The sequence below is a fragment of the Mya arenaria genome, chromosome 8, assembly GCF_026914265.1.
Source record: "Mya arenaria isolate MELC-2E11 chromosome 8, ASM2691426v1".
NCBI classification, from domain to species: domain Eukaryota; kingdom Metazoa; phylum Mollusca; class Bivalvia; order Myida; family Myidae; genus Mya; species Mya arenaria.
In genome coordinates this window covers 18462386-18486916 of record NC_069129.1, presented here as the reverse complement: position 1 = coordinate 18486916, position 24531 = coordinate 18462386, and the positions used below count along the sequence as shown (strand labels likewise).

At 33.1% G+C, this 24531-nt stretch overlaps 1 protein-coding gene and 1 long non-coding RNA gene across 2 annotated transcripts in view; both read left to right on the top strand.

Annotated features, from left to right (window-relative positions):
• LOC128242453 (uncharacterized) overlaps positions 1-5805 on the top strand; it is a 30029-nt gene extending 24224 nt beyond the window's left edge. Inside the window, exons 7-15 of the mRNA XM_052959609.1 lie at positions 262-357; positions 1293-1334; positions 2338-2379; positions 2771-2815; positions 3805-3846; positions 4693-4737; positions 5133-5174; positions 5548-5589; positions 5764-5805. Of these exons, the coding sequence (XP_052815569.1) occupies positions 262-357; positions 1293-1334; positions 2338-2379; positions 2771-2815; positions 3805-3846; positions 4693-4737; positions 5133-5166 (346 nt within the window). The 3' untranslated portion in view covers positions 5167-5174; positions 5548-5589; positions 5764-5805. The remainder of the gene's footprint in view (positions 1-261; positions 358-1292; positions 1335-2337; positions 2380-2770; positions 2816-3804; positions 3847-4692; positions 4738-5132; positions 5175-5547; positions 5590-5763) is intronic.
• A 1472-nt stretch (positions 5806-7277) lies between these two features.
• LOC128242949 (uncharacterized) lies at positions 7278-9403 on the top strand. Its single transcript, XR_008262741.1, has 4 exons — positions 7278-7397; positions 7769-7810; positions 7985-8026; positions 9364-9403. It is a non-coding gene; the product is annotated as an uncharacterized LOC128242949 (long non-coding RNA).
• The last annotated feature ends 15128 nt before the right edge of the window (positions 9404-24531 follow it).

Sequence of the window (24531 nt, the reverse complement as noted above, 5' to 3'; positions counted from 1 at the left end):
TTTAAATCCCTACATTTGATTATTTTATTTCGTAATATTTTATCCTTTTTTTAAGTCAACAAATGTTTTTTAACATATATCATATACATTTCACTTAATCATTAAAAAATGTATTGAATGTGTCCAACATGAAGTCGATTGGATACCTTTAAAATGAAACATTTCTTGTTATATTCAAGGGGTTTCATTTGCAAATTAGAAGCACACACTACCTCGCTAGCCGTTTATTTAGAACAATCAAAAGGGTATTTTTTCTTTTAGAAATAGTGGCGCTGGACAAGAAAAAGCTCTAAGAGAAAAGGAAAGAGAATTGATTGAAACACGACGGCAGTTAGAAGAAATGCAAGCAGAAATTAAGTAAGTATTCCATTAATGTGCTTTTTTGTTTATACATTTTCGCAATTGATAGGAATAGTTTCGCAAACCCAATCAACTGTGATAACTGTATTTTCATCTACTTGCTCTTTTAGTTATCATATCAATAACTTTTATGGTGAGATATGTCATGGTTAATCATAGTCTTGACGAACAACCGCTATTCATCAAAAGAGTATACTAGGTATGTCATTTCTTTCGCAAACATGACTTTTAGGACCTTTTAATCAAACCCAGCTTAAAGGGTCACAAACATTTAAAGCCATATTGTTTTTTTCTTGCTGAGCCAAAATAACGACGACGGGATTGGCGTTAAGCGTTCTTCAGGGCAATACTGAATAAAAATCGTTGCACAGCTTTTCCACGGAATAACATGGTGCGCTCCAACCAAATGCTTAGCTGCCCTCAAATAACTAAGATATGAATGACATCGGATCAATTGGAGTTTTTATTAATTGTCTGTATGGTTCTCTGATCGACATTTATCTGTTCACAGTGTAAGAAGACAATACTAATACACAAATTTACCAGTTTCTCAAATGTGTAATTGTGTTTTAAACGACACAATATGGCCACCTCGTGGCGTCATACAGCAGCATTTTGACAGCTAAATTATTGAAACAGTCCAAACAGTATTTCTTTTTGATACAAAAACAACAATTGATATTTTACTATTACATTGTTAAATAGTTGTGATATTGAAAATATACGCTCATATCATATTTATACAGTGCAACCCGACCAGTTATTGGCGATTTTGGGATGTAACAAAAATAATTGCCGAAGACATGATTAAGTTGAATTTGGTGATCTACTCTGATACTTATAAACGTGTATTTGTGAGAACTCTAGCTAAGAAATTATTTCAAAAAAATATATAGTACCTTTTCGTTTGAACTTATGTGTTTTCTTTTTAGGTCAAAAGATGAATCTTTGAAGAACTTCGAGGAGGAATTAAGGTAAGGCTATAACACTCTTTTTGTTGATTTTGTTGAGAATGTTAATGAAGGTTTAACAATGCTTTACTACTTTGGAGTCATACATTTAGGGGATCTGTACCTTTATTAAAGAGATAAGGCATGTTTTACAAACTTTAACTGACTTAATTTGCGTTCAAAAGAACAAGTTAAATTACGTAAGGGCCTTTCAAGGCATCAAAGACGCGGCAAAATAGGTTGTAGGCTGACTGTGGCTTATATAGTATGCGCAATTGAGAGGTCAATAACGGGTTCAAATAACTAACGGATCATCTTATTTTGTATTCCTGTAACCAACAGTTGTAATCGTATGCCATTTGTCGGCTATATTTGTATATACTAAATCTAGACGGTAAGATTCAGCCTTAAATTGGAGCCTTTAACGAACTTATATAGGCTGTTTCTTGGCTCTAACCAAATTCTGGGTCGCCGTACTCAAAACCAAATAATCGACGTGTTTTAACGTTTTCAATTATATTATTAGTGTTCTACGTGCTATTTTTTAATTTCATTATAAGTTAAAGTTTTAAAATTGATTTAAGTGTCGACTATTGTCTCTCGTACATGAACAATTAGTGATATAAAATACATTTAATTGGTATGTTTTATTTGTAATTGAATAGTTATATACATATAGATATAAATTTATATATTTATAAGAATGATAAAGTGCTGACTATGGCTTTTGTTTCATAATAACCTAAGTGAGACGAATAATTTCCCAAGGGTTATAATGTATAACTAGTGCAATTATCAACCAAACTTCTTCGTCATCAGTATATGCTGTGTAATACGTATGTTTTTTTTTAATTATTTGAAGCGACTTTGGAAATGCATAGTGATGCATTTAGGAACAAAACAGAATTTCTTCAAAGCAGGAATTTCAAGTATGTCCTTACATACCAAATATAATAAGGGCCAAGTACATATTCAACAAATTATCTGCTATGCCGTGTCTCTGAATAAAATGTGGTTTATTTCACAGACAGAAAAGGAGCGCAATATCACAACTTGAGCTGGAAAAGTTGTAAGTATATTCTTGCTATGTTTGTGAATCATTTGTTAAACCTAAATCTCATAGACGTAAAATATGCGGAGATGATTTACATTGTTTGACAATACTGTGTAAATATTCATTTCGAAAATCGTATTTAAAACATAACCTTACAAAGTGTGTTAATTAGTTAAGAACGTTATATCATTGATTATAATCGTCTGCAACTTTTTTGGACAAAGACAAATTATCCAGTAGTTCAATTGGTCGACAAGCAGCGTTCCCTGTTCACATTTTTTTCTAAATAGCCGGCTGTTTTTTTTTACTTAATAGAATCATATTCTATACTGCATTTGACACTAACACGTATGTGGCTAATGATCTTTGAAAATATGTTTCATACTGTGTTATAAAATAATTTCAGCCACCTTGCAAAAGAGTTTAAGCAGCATGAACAAATGCATTTAAGGTAAATTGTCTAGCTTTAAGTGCAAAACTTTCCGATAATTGATTTTTGTCGTTGTTTTTGTTGCATGCTTATTGGTGGTTTATTGAAAAAAAAATCAGCTTTGTTATGTGGCTCCAATATAATTAATTTTGCATACATTGTTTTGTTTATCTATTTTAATACAAAACATTTTAGATTGCATGGTTTTCTGAAGGTCAAATATTGCAAGATTTATAAATTATTTAGACTTAAGAAATTTCAAATTTAACTTGAAAACGTCGTCTACTGTGATGATGTTCAAAGAAAAAGGCAAAATAACACAACTACGAGCATATTTCCTTATTGAATAAAATTCAAAAGTGCGTTTTAAGCATGTTGTGGTAAAGCGCAACAGGAAATTGCCTGCTTTTAAAAATGACTAAATTATCATATGTATCACAATGCTGAAATTGTGTCAGCTTTGAGAAAGAATTGCGTTCTGAAGTGTATAAGCTTCTGAAGAGCGGCGCTGTTCAGTGTCTCTTATCGAGTGCATTTTAGTTTTAAAAAACATCGGATAGAGTCTTATTTCACAACGCTATAAACAGACGTGATATTATATGTTTTGTAGAACGACGGATATGAAAACGGTTTACCTTATGTACATTCGGAACTCCTCGGCCATTTTTTTTCAAAAACAACCTCGGATGTATGCAGGTACATCAGTTGAAGTAGTTCATAAAATTTTGAATTATATCATTAATTAAATGTAGTGTATCAGAGTTGTATTTATTGATCTAAGTTTAAATTGATTGCCATTGAATTGAATTATTGCAAACATAATTAAGAATTCCAAGAGTTGAGTCACAAAGTTTAACTGCTAAATAAAATTAATACGCGATCTACTTGCAGCGGACTTAAACGTACCACTTTTTGAGTATGTAAACCGTCCAAATACATCCGAGGTTGTTTTCGATAAAAATGGCCGAGGAGCTCCGAATGCCTTATGTATTGTCTGCTTATGTTTTCAGGGAAGTGGAAGCAAGCCAAGAACGAATGGATGCATTTGCTCGGTAACTATATCATTATAATTATAAATATGTGATGCGGTACAAAAACAAGAGTCCACCGGAGATTTATCTAGATTATGACAACTCAGCCTCACAAACATTATGGAATGGGTTTGTTTTAGGAAGGAGAAAACAAAACAAAAAATAAAGATGTGTCTGTATAAATAAGCGTTGGTGTTACCTTAAAACGGTAAGTGAAACATGAGTTCACTTTGGGATTTATTAAGATTTTGATAATATAAGCTTGAAGACGACGAAAAATAAAGCAAAACAAATCAAAATAACTGATAAAATTACTTCTAGTTATCAACATTTCACTGAATACATTCACCTGATAAATGACCAAAATTTGTAAAAAATATAATAAACCCGTTGTTTACTACTTTCGTTAAAGACTCATAAAATGCAATTAAATGTACGGTTTTAAAGACAAATGTCGCTCGAGAATGGCCGAGATGTGGTTTATATCACAGTCTTAATCCTAAATCGCATAGACGTGAAATACAGGAAGATGTTTACATCATTGACGTTTCTAGTGTCAACAATCATTTCGAAAATATTATTTAAAAACGATACCTTACAATGTGAGCCAATGTGTTTAAAACGTAATATCATTTATTGTTTTCGTCTGCACCTTTTCTTTAAACAAAGTCAATTTGTCCAGTAGGTACTAAAGCAAACCATCATCGGTCAACAAGAAGGCTTACTACCTGCTCACATCTTTTTTTAATTACCGGCAGATACTTTTATTGTATTAATTTACATTATTTAAAACATTTGTCACTTACAAGTCTGTAACTTATGAGGGTTATATTAAACGTTTTATGCTTTATTTTTATACAATTTCAGCGATGCAATAGACGAGTCCAAGAAACACATTCTAAGATACAACAGGTATGTGATAAATTTTAATTTGCTGATAACTAAATAGTGACGTTGTTAATATCATGTTTTTCGCTAGGTCATTAAAAATGTGGAGTATGTGATTTGGCTCAAATACAGAGTAATTTGCAAAATATGAACTTGATGAAATACTTTTCACAATATTTCAGATTATATTGTTTTCTGACGACCAGACATTAGAACAATTAGAATTATTTTGACAAAAGATATGTCCCATTTCCCTTGAAAACGTTGTCTTCTGTGACTGTGTTAAAATTAAAGGCAAAATAATCAAATATATTTTGATTTCATCTCCATTTTAATGAAACTCCAACAATATTTATGCAAAAAAGGAAAAAAGGAAATGAGAATGCTTAACCTCAAGTAATATATATTTATTTATTCAGGCAAAAGGAAGAATTCCTAGAGCGAATGGATTGATATGAACGGTAACTATATCGATGATTAAAATCTTTATTAATTTGATGCATCAAATGTGCATCAAACCTATCTATGCCTGATAAACGTCAAATGTGGCCCGCAGTGCTAACAGTATGAACTACAAACTCATATATGAATACAAACTTTTATCGCAATACATTGTGCTTAAAATTAGTAATGAACAATACAAAACCAATGACAAACAAAAATTTATTGTGGATGAGATGTATCCTATGTTCGATGTTATGAAGTTTGGATGCGTGTTGACCCCATAAAAATGTTGCGCAAAAAAGTCAAACCTGTATGAGGAAAACATATAGTATCATAAACGCCTACATTAATGAAATAGATATGAATGTGTATAAAATGTTTTTCTTGCAGGCAAGAGGAAACCATTCAGCACTTGATGGATGGCAACTCTAGGTAAATTATTCAATCAGGTCCGAACTGTTAATATAAATAACAATGAATCTTTGTTCCGAACACTATACCAATAAAAAATAAAATAACTTATTTGTAAGAGGATACACATATGCTAATGTCATCGGATACTCTAATTAAATAGATAATAATGTGTATGAATTGTGTTTGTTTTAGGAAGGAGGAAACCATTCAGCACTTGATGGATGAAAAGTCTAGGTATTTTTTTCCATCAGGTCCTAACTGTTTCAATAAAAAACAATGAACTTTGTTTCGTACATTTTACCAACAAAATAAATCCAGTGCATTTATTTATTGAAACATGTAAGCAATTCATTTCTCTTTTTAAATCAATTTTCTTCCGTACACGTTGTTCTAACACACACATACACACACACGCACGCACGCGTGGCGTACACACTCAGAAACACACGCACGCATACGCACACGCACGCACACATGCTCACACACACACAAACACACACACACACACACACACACACACACACACACACACACACACACATTATGAGCATTTTTACTGTGCTGATCGATATAATTTATGTGTCCATTATACCTTCAATGCTAAACTTAAAGAAATGAAGGACAATCAGATTTCCAACAGTTGAAAAAGCAGGGTGTTTTACTCTGTACATACTACTGCCAGTGTTACAGATACCAATCTTGATTGTAAATTGGGCAAAACGTTTAGGGCATTGAATGCAGTAACACATGAAGCGAGTTTCATGTAAAAAATGTATTTAGTGAAAGTGAATGAACCTTTGCAATAAGGTGCATTATGCCAATTACAATTTAAATCTATAACTAATTTGACAAATATTTTAGTAAATACATACCTATTTTTCTCTGCATAAGCATATCTTTAAAACGTTCAGTTCCATCAATGTACATAATTGTTTAGCGTAAAATAAAATGACGGAATTTAAAAAAGTTGAGGTAAATTTTGACAATATCCAAATTATTCCTAAGCTTTATAAATATGTGTTATCATTTGCGCAGGGTTGAATCCTTAACCCCCATTTAAACTTTCATATGAGCAATAACCTAAACTAATGTTGCTCTTGTTTAATAAACTTTAATTTTGATTTTGCAAAATAAACAAATACTTTTTTTTAAAATCAATGACTTCAATACAAACTAAGAATCATTCATGTTTACATGCTCGACATAACTTAGCATAACATTAACAATTTGTGATACACGGATTCGGGCATGAAAAGGGCATTTTCTCCCAAAGTTAATAAATGTAACAACCCCATTAAATCAGGACCTGCATTTGCCTTATCGAAGGTATGAACTTCGTGGCGCTCTTTATACAGATACGATTTCACAAACAAACTTGATATAATGACAGTAAAAGGTAGCAAGTTGCAATACGTTTTGAAACACACACATTTAAAAGAAACATCTTTATGGCACTTACAGCATTGCATCGTAGCATCCATTTAACAAATCATTGGTAGTTTAGAATGCAGATGTTGTAAACTCCTTCCAGTTATAATGAGTATGTTCTTTCTTTTTCAGAAATAAAGAAATAATTGATAACTTGGAGAAGGAATCGAAGAGGCAATATGTTTTGTGTATTTTATGTAATGTTTTACTTCTGTTGGTATTTATCTACTGAAATTGAGTTTTGAAGACATCGATAACAGCTTGAGTAACACCGCTTAAAAAATAAATGGTATATGTTGTAGAAAAAAAGGAAATAAGAATGCTTAACCTCAAGTCATATATATTTATTTATTCAGGCGAGAGGAAGAATTCCTAGAGCGAATGGATTTATATAAACGGTAACTATATCGATGATTAAAATCTTTATTAATGTGATGCATCAAATGTGCATCAAACCTATCTATGCCTGATAAACTTCAAATGTGGCCCGCGGTGCTAACAGTATGAACTACACCTCATATATGAATACAAACTTATATCGCAATACATTGTGCTTAATATTAGTAATGAACAATACAAACCAATGATAAACAAAAATTGATTGTGGATGAAATGTATCCTATGTTCGATGTTATGAAGTTTGGATGCCAGTTGACCCAACAAAAATGTTGCGCAAAAAAGTCAAACCTGTAGGAGGAAAACATATAGTATCGTAAACGCCTACACTAATGAAATAGATATGAATGTGTATAAAATGTTTTTCTTGTAGGCAAGAGAAAACTATTCAGCACTTGACGGATGCGAACTCTAGGTAAATTATTCAATCAGGTCCAAACTGTTACAATAAATAACAATGAATCTTTGTTCCGAACACTATACCAATACAAAATAAAATAACTTATTTGTAAGAGGATAAACATATGCTAATGTCATCGGCTACTCTAATTAAATAGATAATAATGTGTATGAATTGTGTTTGTTTTAGGAAGGATGAAATCATTCAGCACTTGATGAATGAGAAGTCTAGGTAAATATTTCCATCAGGTCCTAACTGTTTCAATAAAAAACAATGAACCTTTGTTCCGTACATTTTACCAACAAAATAAATCCAGTACATTTATTTATTTAAACATGTAAGCAATTCATTTCTCTTTTCAAATCAATCTTCTTCCGTACACGTTGTTCTAACACACACATATACACACACGCACACACACGCACGCACGTGTGGCGCGCATACACAGACACACACGCACGCATACGCACACGCACGCATACACACACACACACACACACGCACACACACACACACACACACACACACACACACACACACACACACATTATGAGCATTTTCACTGTGCTGATAGACATTATTTATGTGTCCATTATACGTTCGATGCTAAACTTAATGAAATTAAGGACAATCAGATTTCCAACAGTTGAAAAAGCAGGGTGTTTTACTCTGTACATATTACTGCCAGTGTTACAGATACCAATCTTGATTGTAAATTGGGCAAGACGTTTAGGGCATTGAATGCAGTAACACATGAAGCGAGTTTCATGTAAAAAAATGTATTTAGTTAAAGTGAATGAACGTTCTGCAATAAGGTGCATTATGCCAATTACAATTTAAATCTATAACTAATTTGACAAATATTTTAGTAAATACATACCTGTTTTTCTCTGCATAAGCATATCTTTAAAACGTTCAGTTCCATCAATGTACATAATTATTCAGCGTAAAATAAAGTGACGGAATTTAAAAAAGTTGAGGTACATTTTGACAATATCCAAATTAGTCCTAAGCTTTATAAATATGTGTTATCATTTGCGCAGGGTTGAATCCTTAACCCCCATTTAAACTTTCATATGAGCAATAACCTAAACTAATGTTGCTCTTGTTTAATAAACTTTAATTTTGATTTTGTAAAATAAACAAATACTTTTTTTTTAAATCAATGACTTCAATACAAACTTAGAATCATTCATGTTTACATGCTCGACATAACTTAGCATAACATTAACAATTTGTGATACACGGATTCGGGCATGAAAAGGGCATTTTCTCCCAAAGTTAATAAATGTGACAACCCCATTAAATCAGGACCTGCATTTGCCTTATCGAAGGTATGAACTTCGTGGCGCTCTTTATACATATACGATTTCACAAACAAACTTGATATAATGACAGTAAAAGGTAGCAAGTTGCAATACGTTTTGAAACACACACATTTAAAAGAAACATCTTTATGGCACTTACAGCATTGCATCGTAGCATCCATTTAACGAATCATTGTTAGTTTAGAATGCAGATGTTGTAAACTCCTTCCAGATATAATGAGTATGTTCTTTCTTTTTCAGAAATAAAGAAAAAAATGATGACTTGGAGAAGAAATCGAAGAGGCAATATGTTTTGTGTATTTTATGTAATGTATTACTTCTGTTGGTATTTATCTACTGAAATTAAGTTTTGAAGACATCGAATACAGTTTGAGTAACACCGCTTAAAAAATAAATGGTATATGTTGTAGAAAAAAGGAAATAAGAATGCTTAACCTCAAGTCATATATATTTATTTATTCAGGCGAGAGGAAGAATTCCTAGAGGAATGGATTTAAATGAACGGTAACTATATCGATGATTAAAATCTTTATTAATTTGATGCATCAAATGTGCATCAAACCTATCTATGCCTGATAAACTTCAAATGTGGCCCGCGGTGCTAACAGTATAAACTACAATGTCATATACGAATACAATCTTTTATCGCAATACATTGTGCTTAATATAAGTAATGAACAATACAAAACCAATGATAAACAAAAATTGATTGTGGATGAAATGTATCCTATGTTCAATGTTATGAAGTTTGGATGCCAGTTGACCCCATAAAAATGTTGCGCAAAAAAGTCAAACCTGTAGGAGGAAAACATATAGTATCTTATTTGTAAGAGAAAAAACATATGCTATCATCATCGGCTACTCTAATTAATAATGTGTATGGAATGTGTTTGTTTTAGGCAGAAGGAAACCATTCAGCACTTGATGGATGACAAGTCTAGGTAATTTTTTCCATCAGGTCCTAACTGTTTCAATAAAAAACGATGAACTTTGCTCCGTTCATTTTACCAAAAAAATTAATCCAGTACTTTTATTTATTTAAACATGTAAGCAATTCATTTCTCTTTTCAAATCAATCTTCTTCCGTACACGTTGTTCTAACACACACATATTCACACACTCACACACACGCACGCACGTGTGGCGCGCGCACACACACACACACACACACATACACACACACACGCACACATGCACGCACGCGTGGCGCGCATACACACACACGCACGCATACGCACATACACACACACACACGCACACATGCACGCACGCGTGGCGCGCATACACACACACACGCACGCATACGCACATGCACGCACATACACACACGCACACGCACACACACACACTCGCATACGCGCGCGCACACACTAACACACACGCACACACATACACAATCGCAGATGCAAACACACACACACTCACCAAAAACTAATAAAACTATAGTTTAATCAGCTATTTGCCAATTCAAACGTCCTGGGCGTCACCCAAATAAACATACGTACACACACGCACACACAAACACACACGCACACACGCACGCACGCACGCATGCAAAAACATGCACACACACACTCGCAGATGCAAACGCACACTCACTCGCCAAAACTGATAAAACTAAATTTGATTCAGCTATATTCCATGACAACGTTCTGAGCGTCATCCAAATAAATATCGGTTACACATTGCATTTATATTGTTAGCAATTTATTGTCAGTGCGTGTTTTATTGGAATATTCCTTAGGTTACAGACTACCAAAGTCGATTTAATGTTTCACTAATATTGATTCATTAGAAGTACAACCTCCCTCACAGTTGTACGTAACTTCTACTCACCTTTTTATTTTGAACGTAACTTGTATATCGTGATGAAAAGGAAACATATTCACTGTGTATTTAGTATTTTTAAGTACTTTTTACTTGTCACTTCAGGACTGAAGACGAATTTAAAAGGTAGGATGATGGGAACAAGAGGAAGATGATAATTGTCTCGTTGTTGGTAGGTAATGGAAGGTATTCGTAGAAATCTCAGACTAACGTTTAGCAATACAGTTACATTTCCATAATTAAAGCTGTGTTCGTATGTATTATCAAATTACAATTAAACAATGCTACGACTGCTACTTCGTGCACTACCACTTCAACTTTTACTTTTTCTACTTCCCCTACTATCACTGATAATTGGTTAACAAATAAATGTTGCTTAAACTACATGAAGCCATAAGCATTTTATACAAGAGTTCGATACCAACTCGATATGTTTATGAAATGTTTACTAGTACACTGTACAATAATATTATATAATATATATAATACATGTAAACTATGCATACAACTTTAGCATATAAACAAGCTAGCTGACCTATTTCAAAACAAAGAATCTAGACATAGGCCAAAAGTGTCATGGTTTTCTTCAGTCTTTTACTTTATAACTTGTTTTGGCATTTGAAAATGCATTCCTTCCTGGTTCGAAGTATTCTTCCCGAAGTGTATTAAACAATGGACAATTTATGAAAAAAAAGGAATTTCACTTTCAAATACATATACGTTTCTGCTACTACTACTACTACTACTACTACTACTACTACTACTACTGCTGCTGCTGCTGCTGCTGCTGCTGCTGCTGCTGCTGCTGCTGCTGCTGCTGCTGCTGCTGCTGCTGCTGCTGCTGCTGCTGCTGCTGCTGCTGCTGCTGCTGCTGCTGCTGCTGCTGCTGCTGCTGCTGCTACTACTACTACTACTACTACTACTACTACTACTACTACTACTACTAATACTACTACAATGTTTGTAAGTTTATGTGTGTATTTTAGTTTATTGAACGTATTCGGTTTCGTTTCAGTTCACAGTTTCCAACTAGTGCTACACCAACCATAACCATACAATCCTTGAACGCTTTGAGAAGTTGTCTACATGTGCTACACCAACCACCACTGTACAATACATGAACGATTTGATAAGCTGTTGCATTATTTACCTCATACAAGAAGCTTTTATCTTCTGTTCTTCCTTTTAGCGCCCATATCTGAATGACAGAATAAAGCATATCAGGAATTGTACTTACTGAGAAATTGAGACAAAGAGCAATGCATGCATACTTATGCTTTAGATAAGAAATTTAATTTTAGTTGGCCTTTACATCTTCTCAATAATGCTGAGGCCCAGCGATCATTTCTTCTATAAAGGTAATGTCAACATCCGTCAGGTCGTATTTCTTAAATGTTGTGTTCAACTGGTTCTCTCCTACTAGGTACGAAACATCTTTATCGATGTATCTTCATGCTGCATAATAAATGAAAAAGTAATGACACATACTAAAATGAATAACATCCTTTGATTGTCGAAAAGAGCTTAATATATAATCGCGACGATGTACCTGTATGCTTAGTATCTCTCGTTCACTGTCCTTAAGGGCTTAACCTTGTGCCGTGAAACGGGGTTTTACTTTTGGGCTTAACCTTGTGCCTTTAAACAAGGTTTTAACTTTTGGGATTAACCTTGTGGCTTTAAACAGTGTTCTAACTATGTGTAAAAACGTAATAATATTTACCAAAGCTGAAAAAAAGCGCAGAATTATACTTTTTGTCTACAAAACGCAGTCTTGATGTCAATGCATTGGATTATCCGATTTATATGGACAAGTTGTTGGCCCTTTCGCCTTAGACAGTTCATTACACATTTTTATCAACCAGTTTAACAATAGAGGGTGTTAATTAAATTGATATAATAATTAAATGCTATGCCTCTGTGATTGAAAAATACATTTTACAGTAGTGTGTTAGAGTCATAATGTTCACTTTATTTAATTGATGATTGATTAGTCAATGTGCAGTTTGGAACATATCTAAACTGAAAATAATTTAAGAATTTTATTGGTTGTACATTGCATAAGAATTCGATAGATGGCATTGCTGTAAAATTGGTGTATTTTGTAGTTTGAAACCCATGATTTACTGTTTGGTATAGCGGTTGCATTTATTTTCGTTTTATTATAAGAAAGCATTGTTTTTTGTTTTTTCATAATGTTTTAACAAAACTTAACATTTTTATCGTTAGTTGGTCGGGCCTATTAACCCCATATTTGATCAGCATGTAATGTAAAACTTACCTATATAAATTATTATGTATAGCTAAGACTGATGTGTTTCATACTATATAGAATATGTTTTAACACAAACGAACAAATGCTGGGCATATTATCTATTTCTTTCATTCAGAAAACACAAACACCGATTTCAAAATAGTTATACGGTACTTGTCAGACATTTACGAGTTTTACATCATTGTACAACTTGAAAAGCAGTAACTTCAAACAGATATGAATTACACTGCATTTTACTCCTTAAGAAATGCTAATCACATTTTTTCAAGAAAAAACAATTCTTATTTTAGGTGGGTAGGGCATGTTGACACGGTATTTGATTTCGATTATTATGTAAATTGTCTAATTTCTAATTTCATCTTAATTATGACGTTGGGTGTTGTACTATTCATTATATTACTAATTAATAATAAACATGTATACAAGAGTTAGTTTGCCTCTAAAACACTCCGTAACGAGACACGTCTAGTTTTAACTTAGATTAGTGTGTTGTTGTATAATTCTTTGAAATGGATAACAATCGTATATAACTGAAATGTTTATCTTGTCGGTACCATTTTTATTGATAAAAATATGATGTCTGGAAGCTTTACTATATGGTATTTTGTTAAAATTATAAGAAGTAGGAGCTGAACTTAAGCCGACTAACATTCCATCTGGTACCAGGTGACACAGTTGGTATGAAGGCGACATCGAAAAGATGAGAAAACGGGCCATGACCTGAAATATACAAGGTCAATGAGTTTAGAATTGCCGACCTAGCATGTGTTATATGTTATGCCTATAATTAACAACGAGTTAAATTAAAACCATGTTATATTTGTAATTAACACTTGTTTTTTTTAAACAATTGTGCAAAAAAAAACCACAATATTATAAGTAATATAACATTAAGATATCATATATCAAAAGATCATACTACGAAAAACTATAAATAACCACGCATGTATTGCAAACTACACACATACTATGTATGTAAACAAGAATCATAATTTAATTAGTGTCCATCCCTACCAAGATCATGGCACAAGCCTGCTATTTCAACACAGAGAACATCAACGTCTGTTATGTCCAGTTCTGGTTGTCGTTGACGTATAACGCGAAGGAGTTGACCTGCTAAGTGACACACTCTGGAGGAACGGTTCAATACAAAATTGTAAACACGTATGTTGATAGTCATCTGTTTCATGTAGATAAAGGTTGTGTGTTCGACAGTTTACGGTAAATTGACGTATAACGCGAAGGAGTTGACCTGCTAGGTGACACACTCTGGAGGAACGGTTCAATACAAAATTGTAAACACGTATGTTGATAGTCATCTGTTTCATGTAGATAAAGGTTGTGTGTTCGACAGTTTACGGTAAATGAGAAATATGTCTGTTTGGGCACGGAAAAAAATATGTAAGTTTACCTTCAAGCATGTTTATCTTTACACGTTTTTATTAACCAAATTAACCAAATAAATTTCAATGATTTCAAATCAAATATATAATTAAATCACAGCCCTCTAAAATGAATTAGGATCTGTTGCACATGATGTCCCTTTTACACGAGTTTGACCGATTCCCTAACTAAAATTCCCCTAACAGAGAGTTGTATTTAAGAAAATATAAGGTATAACCTTAACAAAAGCTTACCCCAAGCTATGCTCAAATCTGTTGTGGGATGCCCCTGGGTAAACAAAATAGCAGGTGCCGAGTTGTTTAATGAATCGTAGCCGCTGGAATTCCGGAGTGTCGAGGATCTTAACATACAGCGGATGTAGTTCTATATGGCCGTGTATTGGGTCGTTGAACACCTAAGCAAGAAAAGTGGGTATGTCAATTTGCAGCTCATTTGGTCTTCTTAAGGTAGGGTTTTCATGTTATAATTTGTAGTTTTTATCCAATCAATTTCATCATCTTTTTATATTTTATTTCATGAAATTAATGCTTTTTATTTTATTCAATTCGGGTATATGATTTGAAATTATTTGTAATTACGATATGAAATGCATTTTCTGTAATTTGAGACGATCGTAACGGAATTACGTCATTTTGGGATACCAAACGTTTCATACCTGTAGGAAACCCACTTCCTTCTTTTCTATTTGTTCGATATACTCGTCAATTTTTTTAAAACGATTTATACTGATTATTGTTTTGAACAGTCGTTTCAAAAGAACAGAACAGACGAATAAGTTATGAAATAGGAAATAGTAGATAATGCATATAAGTACTATGGCCAAATAATGTCAAGACGAACTGAAGCAACGTAAATCTTGCACATTCAACTTGTTTGCCTAAAACTCAAAGCTTCTTTAACAAACAAAGATCGTTTTCTTGTCTAATTTTTATCTTCGATATCTCTTAAATTGCACATAATAATATATCAGTTACGACGACGGTTTTATTAACCCGTTTATATGCGTGAAGGTTTAACTGAAAGTCTAAGTCTACAATAAAACAACCAGCTTGTTTCTGTAAATAACTAAGGTATGCTCATAATTTAATGTCATTCTTAATTCTTATATAAAACCGCAGCCCAGGCCAAGGCGAGCAAGGAAACCACCTGACAGATATGGAGAATGGGTCGCTCTCCAGGTGGAGTTATTTGTCTAGTTCCCTTATTACAGTCCTGTCATGGCATTGAACACTTTTTACTTACACAATTGTTGTATTCACGGTCTATGCACAATTCATTAAATCCTTTGTCCCTTTCCTTTCTTCTTTATGTTACTTCACGTTTGCTTCTCGTAAAAGACAGATCGTACTTCTATACTAAGTTTGACTATATTATAAAAAACATCATAGCAGTCCTGGTAAGCTTCTTTATCTTTTCACTTCTCTTAATTTCTATTTAGCATATCGTTCGTAATTGTGTATTTATGTACTTTGTATTTGTGAATTATTCTCTTTATAATGTCTCTAAAATACTCCTTGTCTGTTATAGGTTTTTTCTCCATATATGAATAAATATCGAACCCATCAAGGCGCTTACTAAGTAAATAAGCCCAAAGGTTACACCTACAATAGTAATGTCGTCAACAAATAACAACATTATAAGCATAATAACATCAATTGCTAAGCCAGAGTCTACATACTTTAGTAAATATACCACTATGTATATATATATATATATATATATTCAACAAGGAGTAAAAAAGTAACAAAGGTGACAGAACTTCTCCTTGACGTAGACCAACGGCATAGTCGAATTAATTACATAATTTACAATAACATCAATTGCTAAGCCAGAGTCTACATTATATTGTAAATATACCATTTTGTTTATATATTCAACAAAGAATAAAAATACCGAAGGTGACATCACTTCTCCTTGACGCGGACCGACAGCATAGTCGAATTAATAACATAATTAACTTTTTGTTACTCATCGTTTATATTTTTAACTTATTTCCCTTGAATACCGCCTTTATTTTATACGATTTTAGTCATAATGCTTTTCTATAAATATAAACAAACATTTCATCATATGTAAAAATACAACATATTTTTTATATAACAATTAAACAATTTTTATACAAACGATAAAAGAGTAAATATCAGATCTATGATGGAGCGATCATTTAAATTCTTTATTTAAACAGCCAAACACATTATTACCCATTGATAAAAAATATATTTAAAATGTTTTAATCGGAATACCAGCAGACTTTGGCTTGGATTTATATATAAAATATTTCCAATATTTTATTCTCATTCCCTTTTTTAACATATATATATTCTTGCCTTTTGAATTAATAAGCAGACTTTATCATTTAACGTACAATACGCACGTTTTCCTTTAACCTTTTATCTCACGGACCTATAACACAGACCTATAAACCACTTGTCCGTGCTTATTTTCCCGAAGAGCTGGCGGAAATATACGGAGATTACAGATTATCGCAGACTGAAGAACTTACGGAATTTTTTGGTACTTGCTGTGCGGGCGCTACGGATTGTAGGTAGATTGTTATTTGTTATCGTTTCACCGATAACGGGCAGTTTCCAATACGTCCCGGATAGTATGTATTATGGGTTTCAATATTATCACCATTCAAGTACTTTAGTGCAAGATTATATTTGATAACAATTTTTATATGAAAAACTACAGAAACAAGTCCAGTAGTCGTAATCATAATCATAAACCCCGTTTAATGGCACCGAGTCAGCGCCAATGCCATAGAACACAAAAACAAACAATACAAAAAAGAAACATGGAACAACAACACAAAACTCCACAAACAATACACTACATATACATTTTTTAACACAAGGGGGGTTAATCAGTATTGTTAGGTACCGCCTTGGAACGGGCAGTAAAATGTAAACTTACTGGGGGTTTAAACTAGTTTGTGTGCAACATATCACCCTTATCCTAACAATACCGGATATAGTAAAAACGTCAATGGTAAATCTTATCAAAGTATGCATTAACTTAAGAAACTTAAGAATAAAACAAATAATAAAACCATTCTTGTCATGTATCTGTGAACTAAATTCAAGAGGCTTACCTTTTGTCCAAAGAAATGAAAAGGAGGTGTCTTTAATTTCCGAATAAACTTCTATAATTCCACTATTTGGTTCCAGTCCCTATTTCATGTAAACAAATTAACTTGAGATGCAATGAATATTTCCGGAATTTTTTTTTACAGAATTTCAAATCATGTGACAAAATTTCCATTTTTATCTCTTATCTTATACCTTCCTCTGGAAATTATAAAACCAGTAGTTTAAAATACAACTTAGAAACTATGTAGCTACATGTATAGTACATGCATGACAGATTTGCTTTTTCTTTATCGTCAGAATGCGTATATTAAAATACACATTCCTAAAACTTAAACGACATTGGCTTTTTATTTCTTTATGCTATTATATTTAGTGACAATTTTACCACGAAAACGCTCAGCAATTTCATTTAGACCCTTTTTTCGTAGTTTATCAGCAACTGTGTCTGCATCCCACTTAGAATAATTCAAATAGTCGTTGTCCAAACGAGTTTTTTTGCGTGGTGGTTCGCCACCCGACTCTTGAGAAGCGGAAGGGTCCATATCCATTTGGTAACACTGGGATGTCATGGTGTCCTTCCCTATTGGTCAGAGAAGAGAATGTAACGATAACGTTCAAGCACGGCGCATTAAAGGAAAACTGGAAAATTGTATTTGTGTTCATATTTCGGAGATAAAATTTAAAATTTGCATTTTTATAGTTTACCGCAAAATCATATGTAATCGTTCATAAGATGTTAATCTAACAAAATAAAAAACAAAATTAAAGAAATAAACTCGTCTTCAATTTCAACACACATAGGGCGCATGCTTTTCTGCAGTAACGTCACGCATTTTATGATACTCGAAACAGTGTGACGATACGCCAATTAAAATCGCTTTTTGTTTGTCAAGCTAATAGTTATAAATAAAGATACTCTTTTACCAAAGATAACTAGCAAAGCCATTGAAATTTCAATTTAGCATATTTGCATACTGTGAAAAAAACAGCGACAATAAGTTATTTCAGTAAACATTTAGCGATTAAGCTGACCTCTACAACTCAATTTTTTCGTGTTGATATTTCTTTTCACCGTAAACGGATTCGATCATGCTTTGTAAATGCACTTTTTACGGATTCTTTTCATACGAAATGAAATGTGGTAAATAAATGGGAGTGTTAAAACTTAGAAACTGACGGCTGGAACCAATCAACAAGTGTTGATATATGATCTTATATTGTCTGTGAGGTCCACAATTTAGATTTGCGCTACTAACGCGATTCAACAAAATGCTGTAGCGCGATTGGTTGAGAGACATTATCACGTGATGCTAAAATGTTTTTCAAGTTTAAATTTCTCTCAGTTAAGTATGAGTCACTGTGGGCGAGTGCGTACAATTTCGGTTTTCTAGCTCTTGGCTGTACCGGTGTGTGTATGCTTCGCACTTAAACCAGGTTGTTTATCAAAGAGTAAAATAATCATTAAATGAGTATTTTCCGATGCATATCCGGAAAATGTTTTGTATCAAAACATGAGCGAATACCTTTAATGGTACTAGTAGTTCATGGCCTGTTCATTGTAAAGTATCCACATCATCTCAATTTCAAAATATGTTAGCTTATGCTTCTTGATGTAATGGTATTCGCTTTTGTCAATACACTGCGGAAAATGGGTAAATATACGGGAATGTACTGAAACCCGTATATCCATCGTGTACGGTAAGTGTACGGGATGTTGAATATACGGGAGTGTTCGGACCCGTATATTCACAAAACTCCTACATCTTGAGTATACGGGATTTGATGTACGGGCGTGTACTAACCCGTATATCAATGTTATAATAAAAACATGAATTCTGTAATCAAATTAGGTCTCTTCGTGTTTACTTTGACAACATGTATAATATGAACAACATTTATACCATTGACTTAAAAAAACTCACTGTATTTAGGAAAATTGGAAGGTGTTAGTAAAAATCACATTTGTAGAAAATTTAATGCTTTAATCGGTGTTGACTGCTTTTTGTGGAATTAGAAAGAGGTCTGAATACTAAAATATAATTAAATACGACAATGCTGAGTGATTTGTCTAACGACTGGTACTTTTACTATTTTGATGGATGTACGGTACCGTACATCTCCGTATACCTTGAGTGTACGGGCATGTACGGTCTCCGTACACTTTGAAAATACGGGATTATACCAATCCCGTACACGATGAATATACGGGCGTGTACAATTCCCGTATATTATGGATGTATGGAAATATACAAGTTCCCGTACACGGTGAGTGTACGGAATTGTAACAATTCCCGTACACGATAAATATACGGGCGTGTACAATTCCCATATATTATGGATGTACGGAAATATACAAGTTCCCGAACACGGTGAGTGTACGGAAAAGTAACAATTCCCGTACACTATTGATATACGGAAATGTACTTTTTCCCGTACACCCATGTTGCAAAAAGTTTGGAAATTTGTTATCATTTGACAGCATATATTATACGAACAACATTTATACCATTGACGTGTTTACATTTTCCGTGTTACTTTGAGAAACAAGAATATCTTTATGATACAGAAGAATAAGATTTGACAATGCTGAGTGGTGTTACATTTGACAGCTATATGATACGATAAACATTTATTACATATACCATTGACTTATTCGTTTTGCCGTGTTTCAGAGTAATAGGAGTCGCGTTTTGTAGAAATATTAACGCTTTTATGTGTTTTAACAACCGTTGAAGAAATTACAATGACACAAAGTAATTGAATTCGACAATGCTGGGTGGATAAATTCCCGGCTAGGGCCCGGGAATGTATAGTTTCCCGTACATGATGAATATACTGGCGTGTACAAATCCCGTATATTATGGATGTTCGGAAATATACAAGTAACATTACCCGTACAAAACGGATACACGGATATGTTGTGTTTCTCGTACATGCTTAGTCTTTAGTTTCCCCGCATATGCTGAATATACCTATGGGGCATATAGGTTATGAGTGGAGGGGTTCAGTCCTAAATGTTAGGACTTACAGTTAAACTGCGTTCCCTCGAACAAGCGGTCGTTCGAGAACCGGCGTTCCCTCGAGGTCGGAGCTTGGTCCCGAACTTTTTCCTTCTATTTTCATATAGAATATACCCACGCTGCATCGAAACCTAATTATGTCGAGCAGTCGAGCAATATCCTCGGTCCCAAGTATACAAATCGTGCACATAACCTTATGGCTCCCTCGAGGTCATAATTTCATACCTTTTCCCGAACGCGTTTGCCAAAATAAACAAACATTTGCTAAGGTGTTAAAATTTTCGCAAGTTGTAAAAATTGCAATGACAGTTGAAACTCAATTTGATAAGGTGTGAAAAACCGTTTATTACTGTTCACGCATGACCGATATTAGTTGATATGGGCATTTGAGATGATAATTATGAGAAGTTAATGACGAGAAGTTAATTGTTAATTGTTAATTGGGTGCATAACTAATATATGTTGTTTTTATATTGAAAGGTGACATAATATACAATGTGTTGTATATCATAATATACAATATGTTACAATATTTTTAATTATATTTTTATTTTTATTTATAAAGGTCGGTTGTCTGGAAGCTGTCGGCACTTTTAATTAATTGCCCCATAACTGGATTTAGCATTCTCTATTAAATACTGTCAGGAACAGTCTAATTTAATATGTTGTTCATTTTTGAACATCATATATATATATATATAATCTAAGCTATTATTTACATTTTTAATTTATATTTTATCTTATTTAATTATTAATGTTACCCCTTTTACCGGCAGCTTTATCCTACGCAGGTCAGGTGTCGGGAAGGTTCCATTCAGTACCCCAAGACTCCTAGCAAAAATAACATTTAATTATCTATCATAAATTGAAAAACTAAGTGAATAATACAAGGCCAAGCCAAATATTCTTAGTAACAAATTATACAGGTTGGAAATTAGTAACAAAACTTTGACCAACCACAACTAAATCTTAAAAGCTTAAATAGTAGCCTTACAATTTTGTTTACTATAATCTTTATAGTATTCACCGTGGGAAACACATTCCAACGGTCACGTGATTTTCATTGATCAAGTTTGTTTATACTCTCGATCGTGAGAAATACCTATCGATCAGTAGTATATATCGTAGTCATATAATTGTGCACACTCTGACCCGTATAAATACTACTAGTGGTGTGTGTTTTATTTAACAATCATTGTGAATTTAACGGTAAAATTACCCTTCGATAGTCCGTCTGTTTAATCCTCCGAGTGAATTTGTCACGTGACACTTTCCTCCCACATGGTATCTCCTTCAATGGAGAGTATTCAAGTAGCCTAAATCATGGCACCCGGCGAACTCGTTCTTTTCTCTATCCCGGGGTGGGAAAAATAGTCATACTGAACGGAGCCACCCCTGTAGAATAGCACAAGCATTCACAATTAATTCCTTTTTTATTTTTCAAGCATTAAACCCCATACATTTATGGGAAGAAGGGCTTCTGGGAGTTTGTTTATATGTTGCTTTAATAATTCACCAGCCGTTGTATATTATAAATTTACCGTTCCTCCGGGGTGGGAATCCTTTTTATGTAAATAATGTATATAACATTTTAAATTATTATATAATATTTTAACAGTGGCCCTGAAAAGGATCGTTTTCTTTCTTATAGTTAGTAAAGTCTTTGTTTATGCCAGTACTAAACTACCATCCGGAAACGGCTCTACTATAAATAGCGATATTTTAAATACACCCTGGAGGATCAACCAATCTATATTTTATTTCACAATTTAGTCAATCCTTGGCAACGCTTTCACATATTGTAACACCATAGGATGGAGCCTTAAGCTGGGAAGTGTTATATTCTCCATCCTGGTTTGCCTGGTTACACAGCGATACTAGTCCAAAAAAAGAAAAAAAAAACAAAAAAACAAACAACAACAGTTGGACACTTATATATACATGTATAACACACTTTTCTTTATCTTATTTATTTTTATTTTTTTTATTTTTTATTGAATATCGCTGTTGTATTATAAACAAGAAAAAAAAAGAATTTACTCAAAGGAGAAAGAAAAAAAGAAAAAGAAAAAAGGAAAAAAAATCCAGGCAAACGCACTGAGGCATAGTCCTCAGTGCAAACCAGCATATACCGCCCCCATCTCTGGTGGGGGTGGTTTAGGAAACTAACTAGTGAGAAATCTGTCATTTAAAAAAATAAATAAAATTTCTCACTAGCTTGTTGTTATAATGCCAAGGATACGTTGTAAATATAAACAATTACTATTGTAAAGAATTTTAAAATTTAGACATCTTTTTAAAAAAAATGTAGGCTGAGCCTAAAATGTTTGTATAGATGTATTTGAAGTGTTTGATTTTAATGCGTATGTGATAGATACTTAAGATATTATTTAAATATTGAATTTTTAACCAGAGATTTATACATACTGTGTAGGAATATTTTTATATATACAGTCCAAAGCACCCACGCTACGATTAAAGACGAGATGTTTTAAATGTTATTAAATCTGTGGAAATACTGTAAAACGTAGCGTGCTCGCCGAATGGGTATAACCCGATGGCGAGGGTAAATAAGCTCACCCCCCCCCCCCCAAAGGTGGCACCTAATATAATTAAGAAGTGTCATCACTGTCTTTTTCTAGGGTATATGGCCTTTTTTAATTAGTGCATGTCGCGCGGAGATCATTTGTTTTCATATCCACATGGCCAGTGGGTCATAAATCTACGAAACACGAATTATTAAAATTATTAATTTCATCGACAAGCTGCGGAAAATATTATTATCATATTATGCGTGAATTGAATAATGGTAAATAAATAAATTAATAAATGAATAAAATAAGTCAATAAATATCCAGCAGGTTTATCTCACTTAAAATTGTATTCAAACGATTTTATTTTATCTGTGACATCTGCTTTGATGAATGCTGATAAAAGAAGATCATATCTAAGATAAGGCGTCAAAAGAGACCGATTACTTATTAAACACAACAAAAATATTCATCAATTTCAAGTTTTCTAATTACATTTTATTAAAATTGCATTTAGTTATAATTTTGAAGAAACCAGATTTGTTTTGATCTTAATTTTATTGAAAATGGCTCTAATTGTTAGCTTACTTTCTTCATAGTTTGATTCCTATTATGAACTTCCTTTTCATTAAAAGCAGTTTACCCTAATCCTGCCATTGGTATGAGAGAGTTGAAATAAAGATACTCTTTAAAGATTGACAATTTAAACATTTTTTTTTAAGTTTGGTCTCATCGGATGAATTTGGCACCAATGCCTTCATTTCAGTCGTATAAGACACCTCACAGTATAACAGATCTCAACTGTTTTGAAAACTGCCGAAACATTTAGTTTTTTTAAAACGTTAGTATTATTGTAACGCTTTTAGCCGTAATTCATCAATTTTCAAACCTAAATATGAACAATTGTGATCTGATCATTTGTCAGCAGTCTTATATCATTGAATTCCCGAATATTACGCAAAATTGGCTCATTCCAAGACAAAAAAGTAGTCAAAACGGTCAATCTGTGAGAGTGCAGTTTTAATACTCATCGATCATTTATTATTATGTATGTAAAAGAAAAGCAGAGGAAGTCAAAATCAATGTTATTGTGTTAATGTCAGTGTTTTTGGCTCTCGTTATTTGTTTAATCTTTCTCTCAATCATAAAGAACTCATTTGTAATAAATATTTAGAAAAAAAGAGTATTATACTACTGAAGTGCAGATTGTCGGAGGTCATGGCGGATAACAAAGGGCGACTGATAAGCCACGCCTTATT